Here is a 23,718-nt window from a genome sequence, read left to right on the forward strand (position 1 = left end):
TGAGTCTCAGTGATGCTAGCTAAACATCTCATCCTCTACTGCCCCCTTCTCCTTTGGCCTTCAGTCTTTCCCAGCCTCAGAGTCTTTTCAAATGAGTTGGCTTTTTGCATCAGGTGGCATAAGTATTGGAGCTTCAGCTGCAGCATCAGTCCTTCCAACGAATATTCAGGATTGATTTCCTTTAGGATTGGCTGGTTTGATCTCCTTGCAGTCCACAGGACTCTTGAGTCTTCTCCAGTACCACAGTTCAAAAGCATCAATTCTTCAGCGCTCAGCCTTTATGGACCAACTCTCACATCCGTACATTGACCGTCTAAAACTAGAGCCCTCTCCTGCCTCAGTGATAGGAATGAGTGAAGCAAAGAGGGGAGTGAAGGAAAGGATATATTGATACTAGGCCGGGGAAGAGCACAGGCAAAGCCAGACAACTGGAAGGACCAGAGTGGGGAGTGAAATTCTGAAGTGCATGCGGGACATGTGGGCACTGGGAAGTAGATGACAATCAGCTTATTGGGCTTTTGTAACTTAGTTTTAAGTCTAAAGTCAGGAGTTTGAGCTTTGTTTTGAAATTAGGGGACGCCTGAAGGATTTTAAGCTGGGAAGGTGAAGGTGAAGTCGCTCAGTTGTGTCCGACTCTTTGCGACCCCGTGGACTGTAACCTACTAGGCTTCTCCATCCATGGGATTCTCCAGGCAAGAATACTGGAGTGGTTTGCCATTTCCTTCTCCACGGGATCTTCCTGACCCAGGGATCGAACCCAGGTCTCCCGCGTTGGAGGCAGACGCTTTAACCTCCGAGCCACCAGGGAAGAGCATGATCAAATTGCATTTCAAGAAGAACGCTGTTGTATCAGTGTCAAGGACAGGCTGGAGCAGGGCCCGGATGGCAATGGGCAAAGCAGTTAGGAGCCTATTAGAGTAATCCCCGTCAGGAGTGATGAGAGCTTGACCTCAGGCAGTGGCGGCCAGAGTGATGAATGGAGCATGGGATGCCCTGGAGGGATAGAGAAAGTCGCTTAGTCGTGTCTGACACTTTGCGACCCCATGGATTATACAGTCCCTGGAATTCTCCAAGCCAGAATACTATAGTGGGTAGCCTTTCCCTTCTCCAGGGGATCTTCCCAACCTAGGGATCAGGTCTCCTGCATTGCAGTCTGATTCTTTACCAGCTGAGCCACAAGGAAAGTCCAAGAATACTGGAGTGGGTAGCCTATCCCTTCTCCAGGGGGTCTTCCCAACCCAGGAATTGAACCGGGGTCTCCTGCATTGCAGGCAGATTCTTTACCAGCTGAGCTATGAGGGAAACCCCTTTGAGAGACAGTAAGGTAGCATCTGCAGGACCTGGTGTGAAGTTGATGAGGATGTGCATTTCTAATTTTACTGCACCCTTAATTGTGGAGTCAAAGGGAGAGGACAGAAAGATGGTGAATTCATTTTTGGCCATGCTCAGTTTGAGATTCCTGTTGCACCCAAGAGAATCCAGTATCACGGCAAATGTGCTGTGCTGTGCTTAGTTGCTCAGTTGTGTTCAACTCTTGGTGACCCCACAGACTGCAGCCTGCCAGGCTCCTCTGACCATGGAATTCTCCAGGCAAGAATACTGGAGTGGGTTGCCATCCCCAGCTCTAGGGGATCTTCCCAACCCAGGGATTGAACCCAAGTCTCGCACATTGCAGGTGGATTCTTTACCGTCTGAGCCACCAGGGAAGTTCAAGAAAACTGGAGTGGGTAGCCTATCCCTTCTCCAGGGGATCTTTCCCACCCAAGAACAGAACTGGGGTCTCCTGCAAGCAGTGGATTCTTGACCAGCTGAGCTACCAGGGATGCCCCATGGCAAGTGTATGATAATAAAAATAAGTATTACTGAGGATTTCCCATGTGGTCCAGTGGCCAAGTGTCCACCCTCCCAATGCAGGGGCCTGGGTTCAATCCCTGATCAGAGAACTAGATCCCACATGCCACAACTAAAAATCCCATAGGGCTACACTGAAAATCAGAGATCCCACGTGCTGGCCAAATACATAAACAAACAAATATATATATAAGTATTATTAACATTTTTGTGGTACTTATTACCTGCCAAGACTTCTATTAAGTGCTTTATATCATTAACTTGCATAGTCCTCCAAACAGGTCTGTGAAGTGACTTACATTTTAAAAGACAAGGGGGCAAGAATGTAAAGAGAGGTTAGTTAACAAGCTGCTCTAAGTTACTCAGATTACAAGAGGCAGAGCTGGAACTCAAATCCTACGTTTGATCTGAAAGCCTCTAAGCTGTGTAATAAAGCTTTCTAGTTGTGCTAATATAGAAGCTAGTAGTCACATGTAGTTACCAAGTTCTTAAAATGTAACTAGTACACCTAAAGAACTGAATTTACAAATATATTTCATTTATTGATTTATTTCTTTGGCTGCACTGGGTCTTGGTTGTGGCATGCAGGGTCTTTAGTTGCAGCATATGGGATCTAGCTTCCTGACCAGGAATTGAACCTGAGCCTCTTGCACTGGGAATGTGGACTCCCAGCCACGGAACCAGCAGGGGAATCCCAAGGAAGTGAATTTTTACTGAATTGAAGTAACCACATGTGACTAATGACTGCTCAGCTCTCTGCTATCTTTGGGTGTCATCAATGTGCCCATCATGATTGAAGCTTTGCATGTGGATATGATTCCCTCAGAGATATATTGCAGTGGATTTTAATCTCCTGTGGATTACATTCTCTACTTGAGAATCAGATGAGAGCTATAAATCCTCTCCCATGAATGTGTACTATAACAATTTCATAGATCCACAAAACCTAGGCTGCCTGGGTATAAAGCTTGGAAGAGCAAGATGTCCAATAAAATGTGAACTCATTGAAGTGTGGAGTTTAAGCTTCAGCATCAGCTGCTGAAGCTGAAACTCCAATACTTTGGCCACCTGATGTGAAGAAGTGACTCACTGGAAAAGGCCCTGATACTGGGAAAGATTGAAGGCGGGAGGAGAAGGGGACGACAGAGGATGAGATGGTTGAATGGCATCACTGACTCAGTGGACATGAGTTTGAGTAAACTCTGGGAGTTGGTGATGGACAGGGAGGCCTGGCGTGCTGCAGTCCATGGGGTCGCACAGAGTCGGACACGACTGGGTGACTGAACTGAATTTAACTGAGGCATAGAGGTTTCTTCAGTTTTGTTTACTACTCTGTATTTTGTATCTAAATTCTAGAACAATGCCCAGTCTATAGTTGGTATTATGGACTTCTCTGGTGGCTCAGACAATAAAGAATCTGCTGCAATGCAGAAGACCCAGGTTTGATCCCTGGGTCAGGGAAGATCCCCTGGAGAAGGGAATGGCTATCCATTCCAGTATTGAGAATTCCATGGACAGAGGAAACTGCCACAAAGAGTCGGACGCGACTGAGCCACTAACGCTTTCATAATGGGTATCAGATAATTTATTAAATGAGTGGCTTAATGAGTCCTCGGAAACATTTTAGGACCAAACAGAAGAGTCCACAAAGTTTGATAAAGAAGAAGAGAAACCCATAAACAGGATAAAATCCAAGAACCAGCAGATGGTTGTATCATAGAAGGCAAAAAGGGTGAAGTTTAAAGAATGGGAATAATCATCAGTGGCAGAACTGCCTGGGTGGTTAAATGAGGTTAGGATAGATAAATAACTATTGTCATTGGCTGGCAGTAACAGAGGTCCTGGTTGATGGCAAGGCAGGGTAGGAGTGTGGTCCAGGTTGCAACAACTAATTCACGAGTCAGTGGTGACGAAGTAGAGGCAGAGGTCTCAATCTTGGTTGGCCCCCCAGAATCACTGGACACTTTTTAAAAAGATGTATTCTTGAGTAGGCTCAGCCTCTGACTTCATAAATTGGAGGAAGAGGCCAAAGAATCTGCATAGTAAAGCTCCCAGCTTATCCTGATAGTTTTTTTTTTTTTTAAAGTAATTTAAAGTTTACTGATGGCCGTAGAAGCTTCCCACGTGGCTCAGTGGTAAAGAATCCACCTGCCAATGCAGGAGACACAGGAGACACAGGTTTGATCCCAGGATCGGGAAGATCCCCTGGAGGAAGAAATGACAATGCATTCCAGTATTCTTGCCTAAAAATCCCATGGACAGAAGAGCTGGCGGGCTACAGTCCGTAGACTCACACAGAGTTGAACACGACTGAGCACGCACGTGCACACACAAAGGAGTGTTAGATGTGATAATATTTTAAATGTTTTAAGATGAAGAATTTTAAATTACCTAGAAAAATCAGAATAAATGAGATATGCTTGAAATAGGGAGATAAGTATCTTTTCTTTATTTTTAATAACCACTTAATCATCACAACACGTTAGATGTAAATCTGTGATACAGTTGTGATGAAGTTTGGCAATCACCAAATAATGTGTTTGTTCAATTAAAAAATGGCCCTGAAGGAAAGGAAGGAAGCATAAAGGAGATAGGGAGAGATTTTTTTTAAAGTCAGAGACATGGATATGTTTACAGGCAAAAAAGCTATTAAATAGAGAAGTATTGGGAATTCCCTGGCTGTCCAGGGGTTAGACTGTGCTTTGACTGCCAAAGGCATGGGTTCGATCCCTGATTTGGTTGTTGTTCAGTTGCCCAGTCATGTCCAACTCTTTGCGACTCCAGGCACAGCAGCCTGCCATGGTTCCCTGTCCCTCTGCATCTCCCAGAGTTTGCTCAAGTTCATGTCCATTGCATCAGTGATGCCATCCTACTATCTCATCCTTTTTGCTCTCTTTTCCTTCTGCCTTCAATCTTTCCCAGCCTCGGTCTTTTTCCAATAAATAAGCTGTTCACGTCACGTGGCCAAAGTATTGGAGCTTTAACTTTAACATCCGTCCTTCCAATGAGTATTCAGTGTTGATTTCCTTCAAGATTGACTGATTTGATCTCCTTGCTGTCCAAGGGACTCTGAAGAGTCTTGGATCCGTTTTGGGGAATTAAAAATCTCATAAGCAGGGCAGCACAGCCAAAAGCAACAGCAAAACCTAAATAGAGGAGGATAGTGAGTTGTAGTGAGTTAAAAGACATTTAGCTGGATTCTGAATCCCTGAATCTTTGACCAGCTACCCACCTTGCTACTTGTTCCCAGGGGAATCATTAAGTAGAAGCAGTCCTTGCTATCTTTGCAGACATATCATTAATTTTCATGCATAGCATGTAATTTTCTAAGTAGTATTTGAGAATATTCAGGTATGTTGTGTAAAAAGCTGGCAGTCCTTGGCAGTGTCTCAAATCACATCTGTTTGCTTTCTTTCTATTATTAGACTTTCTTATAGCCGCTTGCCAGATGACAAACAGAAACTATTCCCTTTTGTTCTCTACTTATTTGCTACCCTTTCTCCAGACACCCTTCTTACTTAAACTAAAATGGTAGATGCCAGAGTCATTTCGCAGGTGCATATAATCCAACATGAAAACTGGGTCTTTTGTCAGTGATGGTGTGAGTCTACTTTCCAAGTCAGTGGCTCTCAACCTTTTTACCATAAAGGTCTCTTCTGCTGTTTCCCTTCCATGTATTGGATGTTTCAAAATATTTATCTGCCGAAGTAACTGTGACTATTAAAGTCCAATGAATGTCCAGCATTTCAGGTACAACTGCCAAGGCCCTAACATGGACCTGTGTGTGTCCTCAGTTGTGTCTGACTCGTTGCAACCTTGTGGACTGTGGCCTCGCTATGGAATTTTCCAGGCAACAATACTGGAATGAGTTGTCATTTCCTACTCCAGGGGATCTTCCCCACTTCCTCATCGAATCTGAGTCTTTTGAGTCTCCTGCATTGGCAGGGGAATTCTTTACCACTGAGCCACCTGAGAAGCCCAACATGGCCCTAGATGTTTACAAATGGTAGATGGTTTCTACCATTTCTAATCCTCATTACAGTCTTTAAAGTCATGTAGAATATCCTTGTCTGACACTTGGGAAAATAATTTGCCCGATGTCACTGTGCTAAGTGGCAAAACTTGAATCTACCAGACTCCAAATCCTGAAGTCAGGTATTGTGATTAGATTACTCACAACTTAAGCCTCAGTACAGTTCTATAAATGGTGTGTTGTTGTACTTATTTTCCAGGGAAATAGGCTGAGAGAGGGTAAATGACTTGTCAAACTTATAGGGCCAATAAGAAGCAAAGCCGGGGGTGAACCTAGGTTTGTCTGTCTCCATACTAGAGACAGCCTTCCTTGATAGCTCAGATGGCAGAGAATCTGCCTGCCACTGTGAGAGACCCAGGTTCAATTCTTGGGTTGAGAAGATCCTCTGGAGAAGGGAATGACAACCCACTCCAGTATTCTTGCCTGGGAAATCCCATGGACAGTGGAGCCTGGCAGGCTACAGTCTGGGGTCACAAAGAGTGAGACGCTACTGAGCGACTAACACTTTCAGAGTAATTCTGTTACATCCACTGCTTCAGATGATTTCTTCCCCCACTTGTACTAATCAAAGACATACATCAATCAAAGCCACACTGAGCTTTTCAGAGCTTCTAATTAGCATAAGATAATTGGTATCAACACACTAAATTGCTCTGATTACAGGCCAAAACAAATGCGAAAAATGAGGCACAGCCTGAGTGTGGGTAAATGTACAGATTCCATCAGGCTCTGGAAATACTAAATGACAGCTCACACATCCCCATAACTGCTTGGAATCTCCAGAATTTCTCAAACCCCTTCTGGGTTTGGGAGTCACAGTAGTGTCATCTAGGTAAGAAAGAGTTGTTTCTGCTTATGAAGCACCAGCTCAAAAAACATGCCAAATTTAATTTCCCTCAGAGTGAAGCGGTACTTCATAGAGGACAAAAGGACACCTTCCCAGTAGCTTGTGTGTTTAGGCTGAATGTCCTTCCTGCCAGTGCCCAGGGATGAAGGTGGGTGGGAAAGAGAGACCAGTGGGATCATGGGAATTTACCAGTGGATCATGGGAATTTACCTAGACTGCATTGCAGAGCTTCCTGCTCTAGCCTGTGAATTTCTGCCTCTGGGGTGTACACTGCCTCAGATGGAATGGATTTTTTCCAGCCAACATTCCTGGTTTAGTGTGACCTTCTAGGATAAGCTCCTAGCACTGACTTGCTGGCAGAGAAACAAAACCAGGACTCTGGATTCAATTCACTTCAGCTAGTTTCCCTTAGGGACATTCTGGAATGTAAAGAAGCATTTCCCCCACCTTATTTGGTAACTCCGTCTGGTGTTTCAAAATTGAATTTCTATAGTGAATTTTATCAGCAGCTTGCATTTATAACAGGAGAGACTTTTAGTCTTCCTCGTCCCTTTTCCAGCTCTTCTGAGGAAAAGGCAAAAAACGGTTGCTTATACAACTGCTTCCTTGCATTGTTAAGCTGACTTTGGGTCATCTGGTGCCCAGGCTAAGTCACCCCAAATCAGACTTTCTGACAAAATATTTTTATCTGTGAGCAACCTCTGCTGGCCTTCCTCTAAATTCTTCTTACCTTTCTTCAGCTGCAGAACCCACATTGGTCACCTGCCTCTCCAAGGCCTTGACTGCAATGGACTCACTCTGGATGTAGCCCTTGGCCTTCCAGCCTCCCACGTGCACGCATGCCTGCTGAGTCACCTCAGTAATTTTCTGACTCTTTGGACTGTAGCCCACCAGGCTCCTCTGTCCATGGGATTCTCCAGGCAAAAATGCTGGAGTGGGTTGCTGTTTCCTCCTCCAGGGGATCTTCCCCACCCAGGGATCAAACTCCTGTCTTTTGTGTCTCCTGCATTGGCAGATGGACCACTGAACCACAGGGAAGCCCCAAGCCTCCCACACTCCCCTGTAAACACCCTGCTGTGGTGGTGGCCTTTCTTCATGACCTCAGAAGCCTGGCAGATTGATGTAGAGGGCAGGGAAAGCTGCCCAGTGTCCAGGTGGCCTGTATCATTTGAAAAGGCTCGTGTAAGAGAGGAGCTGAGAGGTTTTTTGTTTTGTTTTGTTTTGTTTGAGAGAGAGGCCGTATCTGAATCTCTGGAAATTCTGCTCAACAAAGATCATTTCATGGAGTTGAGTGGCGGATGGGAGTGGTTGGCCTCTATCTCACCTTTAAAGATGGTGGTGAAAAAAATGTTCTGAAAATGGGAGGAGAGAGGACCAGGCTCCTCCTGTTGGGGGGAGGAGCCTGTGCACTCTGCAGAGGTTGTTGCTGTGGATTTACCTGTAGGCCTCCTCTGTTTCACGTTCACCTCTTCACTATGTTGCCTCAAATCCCCCAGCAAAAGTGTCTGCGACTTGTGTCCTTTCACCCTGTTGCCATTGCTGCATGTGGTCCATGTTTGGTGAGTTGAACTGAACCAGAACCCTCTCTTCTGTGCATCCTGAATCTGTTTGAATTTCAAGTGTCAGCAAAAAACCCTTGCTGTTGAGTCAGTTTTCTCTCACCAGCCCCGGAAGGAAATGATCTTTCTCTGGTCTTTGTTTCTGTAGCATTTAATTTTGACTTCTAAGAGCTGTCATTTTCTACTTTTAAACGTAGTTTATACTGACTCTTACTTTCCAGATTGTAAACATGTTGAGAGATGTTTGAGATCAGACAGAGATCCTTGTCTGATTCATGTCTTTATTTTCCATGACCCACAAAATGATGCCTTACACATAATAATAGCATTTTTTACAGCAGTTAATGGGCTTCCGGTGTTGCCTGACTGGTGAAGAACCTGGCTGCCAATGCAGGAGATACAAGAAACAAGGGTTTGATCCTTGGGTTGGGAAGATCCCCTGGAGAAGGAAATGGCAACCCACTCCAGTGTTCTTGCCTGGAAAATCCCACGGACAGAGGAGCCTGGTGGGCTACAGTCCATGGGGTCACAAGGAGTCGGACACCACTGAGCGCGCACACACACAGCCGTTAATATGTGCCAAACACTGTTCTTGATATTTCTTTAATTCTTAGAATAGCTTTGTATTCTTTAATCCTTATGACTGTTAAGAACTGTCATAACATCTGTCTTCATTTTGTAGGTAAGGAAAACACTGTTTAATAAGTTGCTCAGAGTCGTGATAGTAGGAAGTGAAAGATAATCTGAGGCAGAATATTCTAAGGTCTAAACCTAACCTTCATGCTGCCTCTTCTTCATATATGTGCACATAGAGGGCATTATAAATACTTGTTGAATGCATGCAGTTGATATTTCTTAGTTGCTTAGAACCAATAAATAGTTTGAAAGTGATCCATGGTTGCTTTTATCTCTGCTTTCTGAACTGTTTCCTAAGCAATGGGAAGGCCAGAAGGGGGCGCCGGAAGGTTGGTTCTAGTTTTGGTTTCAGAAGCTGGATGGGTTGGCTGCCTTCAGGTTCTGGTTTGGAAGATGGCAGTGCCATCTAGTGGGATAACTTGTTAATATCAGCTCAGAATTATTTTTCTGAAACCCTGGTTCTTGTCATTTGGTCCTGGGAGCTCCCTTTTTAGGCTTCCCAGGTGGTGCAGTGGTAAAGAATCCGTCTGCCAGTGCCAGAAACGAAGGTTCAGGAAGATCCCCCGGAAGAGGAAATGGCCATCCACTCCACTGTTCTTGCCTGGGAAATCCCATGGACAGAGGAGCCTGGCAGGCTATAGTCCATGGGATCATAAAGGATCGGACACGACTGAGCAGTTTTGATAGCCCAAGGGAAGGTAGGGTGAGAAAGAAGAACAGCCTATTATAGCTTAAATGGAGTCAAGTTTAATTTCTTCTATGAAGAGGCTGTAGTGCTGAGCGTGGTCACTGGATTGGTGGAGCCCCTTTGGGTTTTAGATGGTGTAAAGCACGGGGCTCCAGACACCCCTCCTTCCTACTTCTCCACTGTGCTGCCAGAAATGTAGACTGATATTCCTCTCTCTCTCTTTTTAGTAGTATTATTTTGGTATTCCTCTCTTGATAATGGGTCTGCTTTGGAATTTGAGTTCTAGTCATCTGTGGGTTGCCTGCTGTAGCCTTAACACCTATCCTAGGTTGTATAGAGGAGGATACTTGATCCATATGACAGGTCAGTCCCAATGTAAAAAAGTCCAGTGGGTTAGCAACATGATAGTATAATTTGTTATGAGGTTTTTTTAAAAATTCACTTATTTTTAATTGAAGGATAATTGCTTTACAGTTTTGTGTTTGTTTCTGCCATACATCAATATGAATCAGCCATAGATATACACCCCACCTCCTACCCCAGCTCACCCCTCTAGGTTGTTACAGAGCACTTGTTTCAGCTCACTGAGTCATACATCAAATTCCCACTGGCGATCTATTTTATATATGATGGAGTACATGTTTTTAAAAGGCAAGTCAAATGGCGAGTAGCCATTCCATAGGGAATGAATGGCAAAAAAAGTGCGCTGTGTACACACTTTGTTCTGCCAGGCGACTGGAAGCTTCGTATGTGGCGCTTTTCTGATTTCTGGCATGTGTGTGTGTTGTGCGTGTGTGTGTATTTGAAAATGTGTTGTAAATTGCTTCTGAGTTCATTTACTTCTTGCTGAAAGATGGGATCATGAGAGCATGGTTATAAAATCACTTGCTTCTTTGATGGAAAGTGTGCAGGCACTGCGACAAGCACTTACCCTGTAAGATCGTTCAGAGTTTGCTGTCTGCTGCGGATCTAGTCTAAGGAATACACGGTGTAGAGATCAGTGCTTTTTATGGCTGTAAACTATCCAGCAGAACAAGGGAACAATATTGGTCCTACTGGGCCTGGGTTAGAGTGACATATATAGTAATAACAATTTATTATCAATAGAATTTATACAAAACAGGGGTTTGCTAACATTTTCTGTAAGGGGTCATACAGTAAATATTTAGGTTTTGTGGGACTAATGGCCTCATTGCTACACTTAATTCAGTTCTGCCTTAACTACACAGCTCCGCCCTTGTAGCAAGAGCAGTCCTCATTACTGTGTAAATGAATGAGGGTGGCTGTGTTCCAGTAAACCTGTATTTATGACATATAATTTTGAATTTCATGTAATTTTCATGTGTCATGAAATATTATTATCATTAAAAAAATTTTTTTTAATTCCCAACCGTTTAAAAAAGCAAGCACCATTCTTAGACTGCAGGGGCTCCAGATTTGGCCAGGGGGCCATGGCTTAAGGACTCTTGATTAGATACCTGGCGTACTTAATAATTAGCAGTTAATACAAATGACTGATCACCAGCTTTAGGTTCAGGTAGTATCGTAAAATGTCCAAACAGCCTTTCTTTCTCTTGAGTAAGATAAATGACTGTTGGATTCCACATAACTTTAAGTGTCATGGTATGTGCACTGTTTGGAAGAGAATTTCCAGACAGAGGCAGAATGAGAGAATAGAGTTTATTGCTCTTTGAATAGCTGACCAGCTCATGGGAGAACTGATCCCTTTCACAGGCTAGTAGCCAGTTTTTATAGCCTTGATGCTTTCGAATTGTGGTGGTGGAAAAGACTTCAGAGTCCCCCGGACAGCAAGGAGATCAAACCAGTCAGTCCTAAAGGAAATCAACCCCGAACAGTCACTGGAAGGACTGATGCTGAAGCTGAAGTTCCAGGACTTTCCCGACCTGATGTAAAGAGCCAGCTTATTGGAAAAGACCCTGAAGCTGGGAAAGATTGAGGGTAGGAGAAGGGGGCCGCAGAGGATGAGATGGTTAGATAGCATCACCAACTCAATGGACGTGAATTTGAGCAAACTCTGGGACATAGTGAAGGACAGGGAGGCCTGGAGTGCTGCAGGTCACAGGATTGCAGAGTCAAGACACAGCTTAGCAACTGAATAGCAACAAAGCAGAGAATACTCCTACTGGAAGGGTGGATAATAGGGTGGGTATTTTACCTAACTCGGCGTCAAGGACCTAGCAGGTTTAGATCCGGAGGCTCTTGGCAACAGTTGCTACGGGGCTTAGGTAATTCTGGAGATTTTCATCTTGTGACCTTAGTGTAGGGCTCCACAGTATGCACTTTAAGAACTCTGTGAACTGAAGCTCCTTAATCATCATGCTTCCGGGGCTTTCAGGAGTGGAGAAACTCCACCTTCTAATTCCTCCGCTCACCCTCCTTGCCGGCCCTCCCAGGAGGCAAAGAATCCTGCCAGGTGGCCCCAGGCCCCATCAGGTCTCAAGTCTTTGTCCTGCTGGAATTCCCCTCTCCCCCCACCACCCCCTCCCCTTCCTGCCCTATCGGCTGTGCCGGCACCTGTGGGTCTCAGGTGAAGAATGGGATTGTTACCCTCTCCTGCTGATCTAGAGGCCCAGGGACAGAGAATGCCAGAGGCACTTGCTCCTTGACACTGGCCTGGGAAGAGCCAGGTAATAGGTCAGGATCTTCCTGGGAGCTTAAGGTAGGATGGGTGGGGTTTTCAGAAGGTCTCAGTTCCACTGCCTGCCAGTTATGTCCTCTGTGTCAACTTCCACGGCAGGGGGAGGGAACGTGTACCTTTAAAATGTTGTAACCCTGTTTCCCTGGAGTCTCAGCGCTTACCCCAGGGTTGAGAAAGGAGGCGAACGTTACAGTTTACATCCTGTCTTTCCGCAGCAGCCAGCAGAGCAGCCAGCAAAGCAGCCATGACGATGACTCCAGCAGGTTCCTGAGTCCTCGCGTGCGGGAAGAAAGGTGAGATCGCGTGGCTGGGGAGGACGGGAGGCCAGCGATGACGGGGGACGGGGAAGATGTTTGAGGAAGATCAAGTTTCTGCCAGAAGCGAGAACCACGAGAAACTGCAGAGAAACAGAAGCTGGCCTGACCTCTGTGCTCCAGCACGGGTCAGAAAGAACACTACCCCTCGACCTGAGAGGGCACTGGTTCTGAAGGCTTTTGGTGCTCAGCAGAGGGAGAAGTCAGTGTGTGGAAACCAAGTCTGTTGGGAAGATGTTGGAGCGGGACCTGAGGTGCCCTGTAAAGGTTGGGAATGCTGTGGATCTGGAGAGGGAAAGGGTGTTTCCAAGCCTGAGGAAAACAGCATGGCCTGGGATGATGCGTGTGTGTCATCAGAGTGGTACCTGAAAGCTGGGTTTGCCTCTTGGCTGGGTGTCAACCAAAAGATACTGCCAAGTCAAAGATCCAGAGAAGGGGATTTATGCTAAAGCTAGGGGTACATGCATATTCATGCAGGCGCTTGAATGGAGGAGAATTCAGCATAGAATTGGGACAAAGGTCAACAGAGTTCAGGCTCTAGTTGAAAGAAGTCAGGAGAGTCCTTCCATCCTCCACTTGGGTGGAGGTCTTAGTTCCTGCAGAGCTTGCACACTTGTATCAGGTGATTATGTGCAGTCCTTGACGGGGGGTGGGGGTCATGGGGGGGGTGGGGGGGCGTGGCGGGGCAACTAGAACTGTGTTTCCTGACTGATTTTCCTTTGTCCCTGTCTTCCCTTACTTCTCTTAAGCTTCTTGGATCACAGAATGGCTTCTCTTAATGTCAAGAAAGCCATTTCTGGGCCCCCAGGGTGCTTGGTGGTAAAGAAGCCACCTACCGTGCAGGAGGCACAGGAGATTAAGGTTTGATTCCTGGGGTGGGAAGATCCCCTGGAGGAGGAAATGGCAACTCACTCCCATATTCTTGCCTGGAAAATTCCAGGAACAGAGGAGCCTGGCAGGCTACATACAGTCCATGGGGTCACAAAAAGAGTCAAGATACAACAGAACACGCATGCTTTAGAGGCTGGGACCTTCTCTTTAGATTTAGAAAGCTTTATGCCTCCTGCTGTAGTTCTCAGTTCTGTGCTTATTACTAGCCATGATTGACAGTTCAGCTCATCGGTTTAGGTGGAGGCATGGGGCACCCCTGGTGGCTCAGATGGTAAAGAATCTGCCTGTAATGCAGGAGACCTGGGTTCAATCCCTGAGTTGGAAAGTTCCCCTGCAGATGTAAATGGCAACCCACTCCAATATTCTTGCCTGGAAAGTTCCATGGACAGAGGAGCCTGATGGGGTTAGTCCATGGGGTCGCAAAGAGTCTGCCACGACTGAACAACTAACACTTTCATTTTCTTCCTGGGGTCTCTAAGGGACAGAGACTAATCACTTTCATCAAGATGCTTGATCAGTTATGATCCGATGGCAGTTCCCTCAGTCTCTAGGAGGCATGAGATATTAGATGGGCTGCAGGTTAGACATTTACAACTGACCCCCTGTTCACACTTCCCGGGGTGACAAAAAGATGGGCTGCAGGCCCAACACTCATTCCCAGGCCCCTGTTTACATTTTCTGAGCCAGGAGACAAATGGGCTCCAGGCTACATGTTTGTGGCCAGACTCCTATCTACATTTTGGGATCTACACCTTGATAAAAGAAACGACAGGAATAGGGTGAATAACAAGACATTGGACCCTTTTATGGTGGGAACAGAGCTAAGCCCTATTAGAAGATCAAGAGGTCATACATTTCCATCCTTGGGGCAAGGGAGAAGCTACACTTGCACAAAAGTTTTAACGAGGTCAAAAAGGCAGGGGGTGCCAGGCTATAGGCCCCTGGGATGAAATCCATCTTCACTGAGCCGTATGATCCCACCTAGGGGAGGGTCCCTAGACAAATTAAATGCGTGTTGGGGGGTGGGGTGGGCTGGGGCTGTTCAAAACAAGATTGCCTAAGAAGCAGACAAAGACCCAGAAGACTGGCCCCTTACAAAGGATTTAAACCTCCCAAAGGCACAACTCTAGCAACTGAATGGAGTTTGCCCATGTGCTCTGCCTTTCTAATGAATACTTTACTTCCTCTCCCTCCTTGCCTGATTTCTCCTTTCAAGGTAGACAGGGACCGGGGACTTAGATTCTAGCCACTAGTCCCTGTGGCCTATCAGTTAAGATTCCTGATTTCCACCCAGGTGACCAGGGAATTAAGGTCTCGCTTCCAGCCGCTGCTCACTGCTTTGTGCATCTGAAATCATCTAGAGTGGCCTTCGCCCTCTTTTCAGTGCTCTCTGGATTTCGACAACCCATGCTTCCAAAATTGGAAGGGCCTGCAGAGCTCCCCAGCACAACTCCCTTCCCCATGTTGTGCGCTGCACATCTCCGGAAACCGTCCATTTCTGATCATCACGCCTTCAGTTGATGGGCAACTCCTCAGTCCTCTGTTTTGTCTCTGCCGCTTGCGATGTTCCTGGGAGAGAGGAGTAGGTGCCAACTTGCACAGACTCTGCAGCACGTTTTTCCCACGGCTCCTTGCTAACTAGAGTCAGCCTTGATTTTGTTCAGTACTTTGGATTGTACGCTGATAAAAGTGATATTTTAGCTGTTTCTCTGCCCCCTCCCACTGTTGTAGCCACGTGTTCCGGGAAACAAACTCACTCAGAAGGACAATGCAGATAGTGGAGTGCAGTTTATTACACCGGTGGCCCCAAGGCAGAGTCTCCTCTTAGCCAAGGACCCCGACCAGCATTTGTGAAAATCTTTTATACCCCATGTGTGTGTGTCTGAACCCACCACTCCAAATTCCTTGAGACTTACATAAACCAAGGAAAATACAATCCCAATAACCCCATCATTCACGTGCTATGTGCTCAAACAGTCAAACAGTCAGCCAATAATCAATAAACCCGAGGTTACACTCCGATAGATACAGAAAAACTTATGGCCTGTCTGGAGGAAGGGGTGATTAGTGTAGGTTTTCTCCTAGGCGATGAGTAACCTAGATACGATCTTCAAGGTTCCCCTGTCTTGAGGGGTCTTATCCTTCTGTTGTTGTTTTCATAGGCACTAAACACAGAGTTCAGAGCCCATTGGAAAGGTGGCCGAGCATGATCAGCATGAACAGGCCTAAGACGGAGTCCAGGCCCTATGAATTCCTTCTTCATTCCCCCCTCTTGATGCTCTTAACTCATATTATGAGCATCATTCATAGGGATATATGGCACCCTGGCTCTCCGACCGCCAGTTTGGGAGAATGACATCAACCTTCGGGTTACTAAGTTCATAACACATTGTAAAATTCAGGGTCCACAAAGCAGAACTATCAAGGCAACTATAACAGTGGTAAATATAGTTTTCCACCCTTCAGCCAAGATAGAACCGAAGTCCAGAAAGGAATGTTTTCATTTGACATTGCTTTACCTGGTTTTTCATGTCATCTAAAGCAGCCAGTACATTGTCAGATAAGTCAGGAATGTATACACAACATTCAACCTTAATTATGGCACAGGTCCCTCCTTGAGCAGCTGTGAGTATGTCCAAAGCCATGCTATTATGAATCACCGCTTTTCTCATTTGGATTTGCTCTTCATTTAAGGCTTGGATGGCTTTTGTTCTATCTAGGAGGGCCTTTTGTGTGAAGTTAGTCAAGGCCTCTGCTTTAATCATGATATCTGTTGTCCCTATAGAGGATACGAATAAGGCAGCAATATACTCATACCATTGAAACACGGATCTTGTCCACCTTGCATGTAAATAAGGTAGATTTACTGGGGCTACCGGGGTAGATTTACAACAAGTAGGTTAGGCTTTTGTTACACTGGCATTTATATCAAATGTAACCCCATGACCCGAGTCTATTGACTGTAGGTCTTACACCAAGAGACCAAGGAGAGGTTATGATTGGCAAGAGAGAGGAAGGTCTCTTTTTGTCATCCCAGAAAAGAGCAGAGTGGTTTAAAATCTCCTTGGCAGAGCGGTGACACCCACCAAGGAAATCTGTCCGTCACCGACATAGGCACAGCCCTACATACCCAGCAGCTGGGAGTGCTGTGGAAGTCTGCGTGGGAATGTGCCCATGAGATGAAAGCATTGTCCTGAGTTGAAACGGAAGTTAAATTCAAAATCACGTTGATGAGGCCAAGCAGCAGGAGTTGGTTGTGCAGCTTTATCCTGAAGGAGCTCGTCCAGGATCTTCTTTTTTCCTTCTTCTTAAGGATGGTTTTAGTCTCTCGAGGGTCAGCGGGGTCCCGCTGTGCAGTCCACTCAGTGTTTTTGGGGTCTACGTGGTATGTTCTCTTCACCCTCGTATGATTGATCCAAGGGACAATACCTGCAACTTTAACTGCAGTAGGGGTAGTTAGAATAACATAAAGGCCCTTTCACCAAGGGGCTAGCAAATCATGTTTCCAATCTTTGACCCATACTTGGTCACCAAGCGTAAACTCATGAATCTGTTCCCCGAGGGGGAATGGCACCCTTTCTTGTACAAACTGTTACCCGATTTATTACCTTATCCAATTCCATCTGCTGTGACATCCTGTTCCCCCTTACCTGAGGCAAATTTGTTGACACCTGTTTTATTGTGGGAGGGGGTCCCCCATACACAATTTCGTATGGAGAATAGCCTTGGGACTGTGGGGTCATCCTGAGTCTGAGCAGAGCTGTCAGAAGCAAGTCCACCCAGGAGCAGTCAGTCTCTATGATCCACTTGGAGAGTCTCTTTAATGTCCGGTTGGTTCATTCCACCATCTCAGAACTCTGGGCCTATGTGCAGTGTGCAGTTTCCATTTGACATTTAAAGTTTGCTTACTTGTACTAAAAAAGCCAGGTCATTGTCTGAACCAATGGTGGTAAGAAGTCCAAATCTGGGAACTATTTCCCTAGGCAGGCACCGGGCTACTTCTGATGCTCCTTCAGTCCAGGTTGGAAAAGCTTCTGCCCATCCCGAGAATGTACATACCATGACCAGCAGGTGACAGTAGTGTTGGTGAGGTTTCATTTCAGTGAAGTCCACTCCCAGGTGTTCAAAGGGCAGCGTGCCTTTCCGCTAAATACCCAGAGGTTTTTGTCTGAATACCCGAGAGGCAGCATTAACCCGTGAGCAGGCAGCATGGCCTAGGTGGGTCGCTTGGTATGTTTGGCTTACCAGATTGTGTGCCAGCTCCTCTGGTACCAATAATTTGCCACTTGGCAATTCCCACCATTCCTTTTCAGTCTTGTTGGCCCCTTCCGCTTTGGCCAACCTGACAGCCGTTGTCCTTGTTTTATCAGGCTGGTGCCGTCAGCATACAGGACCCAACTAGGGTCTGGATCCCTGTGTCCTTCTTTAAAACCAACCCCAGATACCTCACCTCCTCCTTGCAGATCTGTGCCTCCTTCTTCAACACCCGGCAACCTGCTTCCATCAGCAGCTGGAGCAGTGCTTTTTTCCCTTTCCAGCATTTTTCCTTGGTCTCGGCAGCCAGCAGCAGGTCATCCTCGTAATGTAGGAGCCAACATCCATACTCTTCCGGATGCAATGAGTTCAGGTCAGAAGCCAAGGCTTCCCCAAAGATGCCTGGGGGGTTCTTAAACCCTGTGGGGGAGTCCAGATGAGCTGTTGCTTGGTGCCCCCGACTGGATCTTCCCATTCAAAGGCAAAGATGGGCTGTGACGCTGGGGCGAGGCGTACGCAGAAGAAGGCACCCTTGAGATCTAGCAAGTATAAACTTTAGTACTTGGCGGGAGGAGGCTAAAAGGCATAGGGGTTTGGAACAATGGGGTGTGAAGTCACAGTAGCCTGGTTGACTAGCCTGAGACCCTGTACAGGCCTATAGTCCTGCCCTCCTTCCGTTTTGACTGGCAGGATTGGCGTATTCCAAGCTGACCAGCACTCTACTAGAATGCCCGCTTGTTTCAATCTATTGATGTGGGGCAGTATGTCGGCCCAGGCCTCTATCGGTAGCGGGTACTGGAGCTTTCTAACCAGAATGGTGCCTGGTTTGAGTTCTATTATCACTGGGGCTTCATGTTTAGCCAGCTTGTGGGTAGAGGGGGTTGTCTTCTGCCTAGACCTCAGGGAATAATTGAGTTAGCTGTCTCTCATGTTCTTCCAGCCCACCTGGTTCTGCTTTCGGAGGCTCATGCAACCTCCACTCATCTTGGCGGGGGGCGGGGGGGGGGGTTCTTGAGAGAGAGAGCAAATAAGTGATAGTGTCCATCCAGAAGGTGGGCCTCTCCTCAGGGGAGAAAGTCACTTGTGCTCCTAGTTTGGAGAGCAAGTCTCTTCCCAGCAGGGGTACTGGGCACTCAGGAATGTAGAGGAATTCATGAATCACTTGATGCCCCCCATCTGACATTTTCTGGGCTGGCAAAACGATTTAATCATGTCTTCTCCCCATACCCCAGTTACAGCGGTAGTCTTTTTGGACAGTGGTGCCACAGGTTTTGTTACTACCGACAGTTCTGCTCCTGTATACACCATGGTCCCCCACTTTTAAGGTTACCATGGGCTCTCGGGGACCTGATATCTCTGAGCCCTGGCAGCCCTATTTAGTTTCCAAGCCAGCAAGCCCCACAACTGCGGAAGCTTCCTCTTCCTTCCTTCCCTTAGGGCATTCATTCTTCCAGTGGCCAAAAGCTTGGCACCAGGCACACTGGTTTGGCTGTAATGGGGCCCGGGGTCTCCGTTGGAACTGGTTGAAGGACTGTCCTGTCCCTGGGGCAGAGGAGGTTTTCAGGAGGGCCCGAGATAGACTTTCCCAGAGCAGCAGCTAGCATTGCAGATCTCTTGTCTATTTCCTTTCGTTCCCTCCGGCTCTCTGGCAGAGCGCAGTCTCCGCTTAATTCCAACGTCTCCCTCCCCTTTTTGTCAGTACTCACCAGGAGAGGCGGGTATAGCTTGGGCGGTTCGGCTGGAGCTGAATCCTGGAAGTCCTGGCCGGAGGCTTCTGTCACCGCGATCGGAGCCACCTCGGCTGCTGCAGGACTTCACCTGACCCTGGATTGAGCATTAAGCCCGCCTCCAATCCTGGTGGAGCACTGAGACAGGAGCGTCATTATCCAGTATGGGGGAGGGGTCAGGTCATCCCGTCCAAATCCTGTAGAATTTCATTTTTTATCATCAGTCTATTTTTGTGCCATTAATATTTTTCCCTTTCCCTTCTGGATACAGAACCTTGTCCAAGCAGGAGGGTCTTGAGCTAACCCTAGCCGTGAGTCAATATATGGATATTGATCCAGGTGTCCTGGCTCTCCTGTGACTACTGTATAGACTGCTTCCACTATTTTTAAGTTCACGGTGTTCTCTGGTGGCCATCCTACTTCCATAGGGGGCCATTCGACCTCACATTGTATGTGGAAGAGGTTAGGCTTCATCTTCACCCCATAGTCTCCTCCAAATCCCTTCTTAAAATTTTTAATCATGCACTCCAATACAGTTGCCTTAGATTTACTTTCCCCCATCTTGCTTACCTTCTCGGGCCTTCTACTCTTCCTTTCCATTCTGTCTATGAAGTTCTCGGTACCCTATGTACTTCTGATATTTCCACTCAGTGAAACACTTAAATTGCCACTCTGCCTCCTTCCTAATTGGGGTGAGAAGAGCCTTACCTGCCAGATCCCAGAGGGAGAAGGGATCGGCGTGCCTTCACCTGCCGGTCAGCATGGCCGATTCAGAACACCACTTGGTCCAAGACTGTTTCTCCCTTAACTTTCAAAGTCCGTTCTGCTTTGGTGGACTTGATCAGGTGTGGATGAACACAGATGGGTTAAATATTCCATGTCCTAGGCCATCTCCGGAAAAGCCAATTCGCTTATGTATTCCCCTCCTTCCAGCCTGACCATTCCAAGGGGGTCAAGAATTTCACAGCAGATGGGACACCTCCTGGGGGAGGGTAGAATATGAGCACACAAGGACCAAGTTTCTTCTCCTAAAAATCCCCTGGCGATTGCTTGGTAATAATTTTCCCCAAGATGGCGTGGACACCACCTCCTAAATGACCTTCACAAATTTCTTTCCTAAGCCCTAACATGCTCATCAACCTGTGTACCAAGCAATTGTCATCTGCCTATTCCAGGCTCCTGTGGGTCCACGCTCCTTCTAGTCCCTCCCAGGGGGGTGATCAGGCCCCCTCTTCCACCCTGCCGGGCGGGTTCCTCCTCACCTGAGTGCTCAGTTCCCTTGCTGCCGTTCACTACCTACCAAAGCGAAGAAGCTGGGCGTTGAAAGGCTGAATTCTTCCAGAGAGGCAAGGCGCCTTCCCTCCTCTAGGAGATTCAAGCCACAAAACCTCGGGGTGGCCTCAAATGAGACCTGTCTCGTCAAAATGAGGAGTTTCCCGGCCAATGCACCAAATGTTGTAGCCACATGTTCCGGGAAACAAACTCACTCAGAAGGACAGTGCAGATAGTGGAGTGCAGTTTATTACACCAGCAGGCCCAAGGCAGAGTCTCCTCTTAGCCAAGGACCCCGACCAGCATTTAAAATCTTTTATACCCCATGTGTGTGTGTCTGAACCCACCACTCCAAATTCCTTGAGACTTACATAAACCAAGGAAAATACAATCCCAGTAACCCCATCATTCACGTGCTATGTGCTCATGTGCTCAAACAGTCAAACAGTCAGCCAATAATCAATAAACCCAAGGTTACACTCCGATAGATACAGAAAAATTTATGGCCTGTCTGGAAGAAGGGGTGATTAGTGTATGTTTTATCTTAGGTGATGAGTAACCTAGATACGATCTTCAAGGTTCCCCTGTCTTGAGGGGGTCATCCTTCTGTTGTTGTTTTCATAGGCACTAAACACAGAGTTCAGAGCCCATTGGAAAGGTGGCCGAGCATGATCAGCATGAACAGGCCTAAGATGGAGTCCAGGCCCTATGAATTCCTTCTTCACCACAACCCAAATGAAATGCTATGGATGATCTCTCCTCCAAACCTCTGCTCAGAAAAATCCTTTAAATGTCTTCCCTGGTCCTTTCGTCCTCATCCCTGGCCACAGCCCCTTGAGCTCTTCATGGTGGATGTTGGATATAATTTTGCCCTAGCTCACGTTGGGCAGTATGGGAAACAGAGAAGGCTGTGAGCTGAAGGATGCTTCTGTGGTGGTCCCTGTGGACCCCTGCCCTGGAAACTCAGGACTGGTGTGTGCTCACCATGGTCTTTCTGAATGAATTCAGTTTTTCCTTCACAGTCAGTGGGTTCTCCTGGAGAGAACAAGTCCTCAGAGTGCTAATTAATCACTCAGCCGAAGCTCGGAACAAACCTTTACACCCTGCACCTAATCCTTCCTCCAGCAGGTTTCTGACCAATTAAGAGACCCTCTGGGGCGTTTCAGATGTTGGCCTCTGATATGTTGGCCTAGAGCAAGTGTGAGATCTGAACCCTGGGGAGAGGGAATCTGACTTGTGCTCATTGCTCTGGGCCCAGTTTGATGGACAGCACACCCTGATGTTTAGGATGGCATTTCCCACACCAGCCATTGTAGTGCCTGGCCAGGGTAGTGGGTAATATGGACCCTTTTCTGTGGCTGCTCCTAATTCTGCAAACCGCATTGTCAATTGCAGAATGAAGGATTGTTTCATAGAGCAGACAAAAAAATATTGATTTCTCTGTTTTAAAGATCAAAATTATAATACTTCAGTATGAAATAACTTTCCACTGGTTAAATAAAACATTGATTTTTCTTTTTTCTTGTAAAAGGTTTAGAATGGATATCATATTTAGAGATAAAGTAGCTACTGTACCGTAATCTTTAAAAAATCCACATTGGGACTTGCCTGGTGGTCCGGTGACTAACACTCCAACCTCCCAGTGCAGGGGCCCTAGGTTTGATCCCTGGTCGGGAAACTAGATCCCACATGCCTCAACTAAAGATCTCGTATGCCTCAACTAAGACCCAGTGTAGCCAAACAAGCAGGTAAATAAAAATAAATATAATTTTTTAAAGTCTGTATACTGCAGAGAGGGAAATGCCTTAATAAGACATCCAAACTGAGGGGCTTCTGAGAATTTATTTTCCTCATTCACATCAGCGTCTATCCAGAAAGGAAAAAAGCCTTTGGGACCATGATGAGGGGCAGAGTCCCCAGCACAGAAAGTAACTTCAGGGAGACAGTCACTTCCTGGGCAGGAGTGCGGCAGGGAGAAGTGTTGATTTTAGAGAATTAGTTTGTTGGAAACAGAGATTGTCTCAGAGATAAGAACAATCCCCTCAAGTTTCTGTTTGAAAGCAGACTAGATCTAGCTTCCTCAAACTATGTGTACCATGGAATTAGGGATGCTGAGCCAGTTTCATGCTTCGAGGTGAAGCCAGGGGTGCATTTACAAAACAGTAGTTCTCAGGTCCAAACTGGACCAGTTGATAAAGGTTTCCCAGGTCACTAGTGGTTTTTTTTTTTTTTTTTTTTCCCTATCTTCTCTATTTGTTTGCTTATTCAAACTACACTGTTGATTAAAAAAAATTTTTTTTAATATATTTATTTACTTGGGTGTACTAGGTCTTAGTTGTAGCACACAGGATCTTTTAGACACAGCATGTGAGATCTTTCATTGTGGCATGTGGGATCTAGTTTCCTGACCATGGATGGAACCTGGCCCCCCTCCATTAGAAGCACAGACTCTCAGCCACTGGACCAGCAGGGAAGTCCCCAATAAGTCTTAGTACATTTCACCCAGTGTCAGGACCTTTCATACAAAGCCACAAGCATGGAAAAAAGAGATGTTTCACTAAGGACCGTTTCTGTACAGGATGTTAGTCTCAACAGAATGTGATCTCAGTTGAACCAGGAAGCCTTTTCATAGAAGAAAATGAGACGTGGACAGGGCTGGAGTGCAACTGAGGACCAAGGCAGGGCTGCATGCATTCACATGCCAGTTCTATGCTGCCTGCCGGCCGGTTTGCCACAAACCAATGTGAAGTGTCTGCAAGACGTTGGAGCCTGCCATAGTTCAGGCTGCTGGAAGAATAGAGCCTGGCCCTCTGCCGCTTGGCCCTGCGAGATGCAGGCAAGAGCGAGAGCCTCAGTCAGCAGACCTAGTTTTGTCTTCTGTGTTGACTGTGCATTTTTAAAAGCATTTTACTCAGCTTTTCTGAACCTTAGTTTCATCACTTGTAAAAGCCTTTTCTTGTAAAGAATACCTGAGATAGCATGTGTTG

At 46.5% G+C, this 23,718-nt stretch overlaps 1 protein-coding gene across 4 annotated transcripts in view; it reads left to right on the plus strand.

Annotated features, from left to right (window-relative positions):
* The window catches only part of GRAMD1B (GRAM domain containing 1B), a 186,785-nt gene that overhangs the window by 35,790 nt on the left and 127,277 nt on the right, over window positions 1-23,718 (plus strand). For 3 of the 4 annotated variants that reach the window (XM_068988333.1, XM_068988331.1, XM_068988330.1), the window contains exon 2: window positions 12,489-12,566. In XM_068988333.1, the coding sequence (XP_068844434.1) occupies window positions 12,489-12,566 (78 nt within the window). The remainder of the gene's footprint in view (window positions 1-12,488; window positions 12,567-23,718) is intronic. The other variant, XM_068988332.1, reaches the window with a different exon arrangement.

This window comes from Capricornis sumatraensis, chromosome 16 (genome assembly GCF_032405125.1).
Source record: "Capricornis sumatraensis isolate serow.1 chromosome 16, serow.2, whole genome shotgun sequence".
Lineage (NCBI taxonomy): Eukaryota > Metazoa > Chordata > Mammalia > Artiodactyla > Bovidae > Capricornis > Capricornis sumatraensis.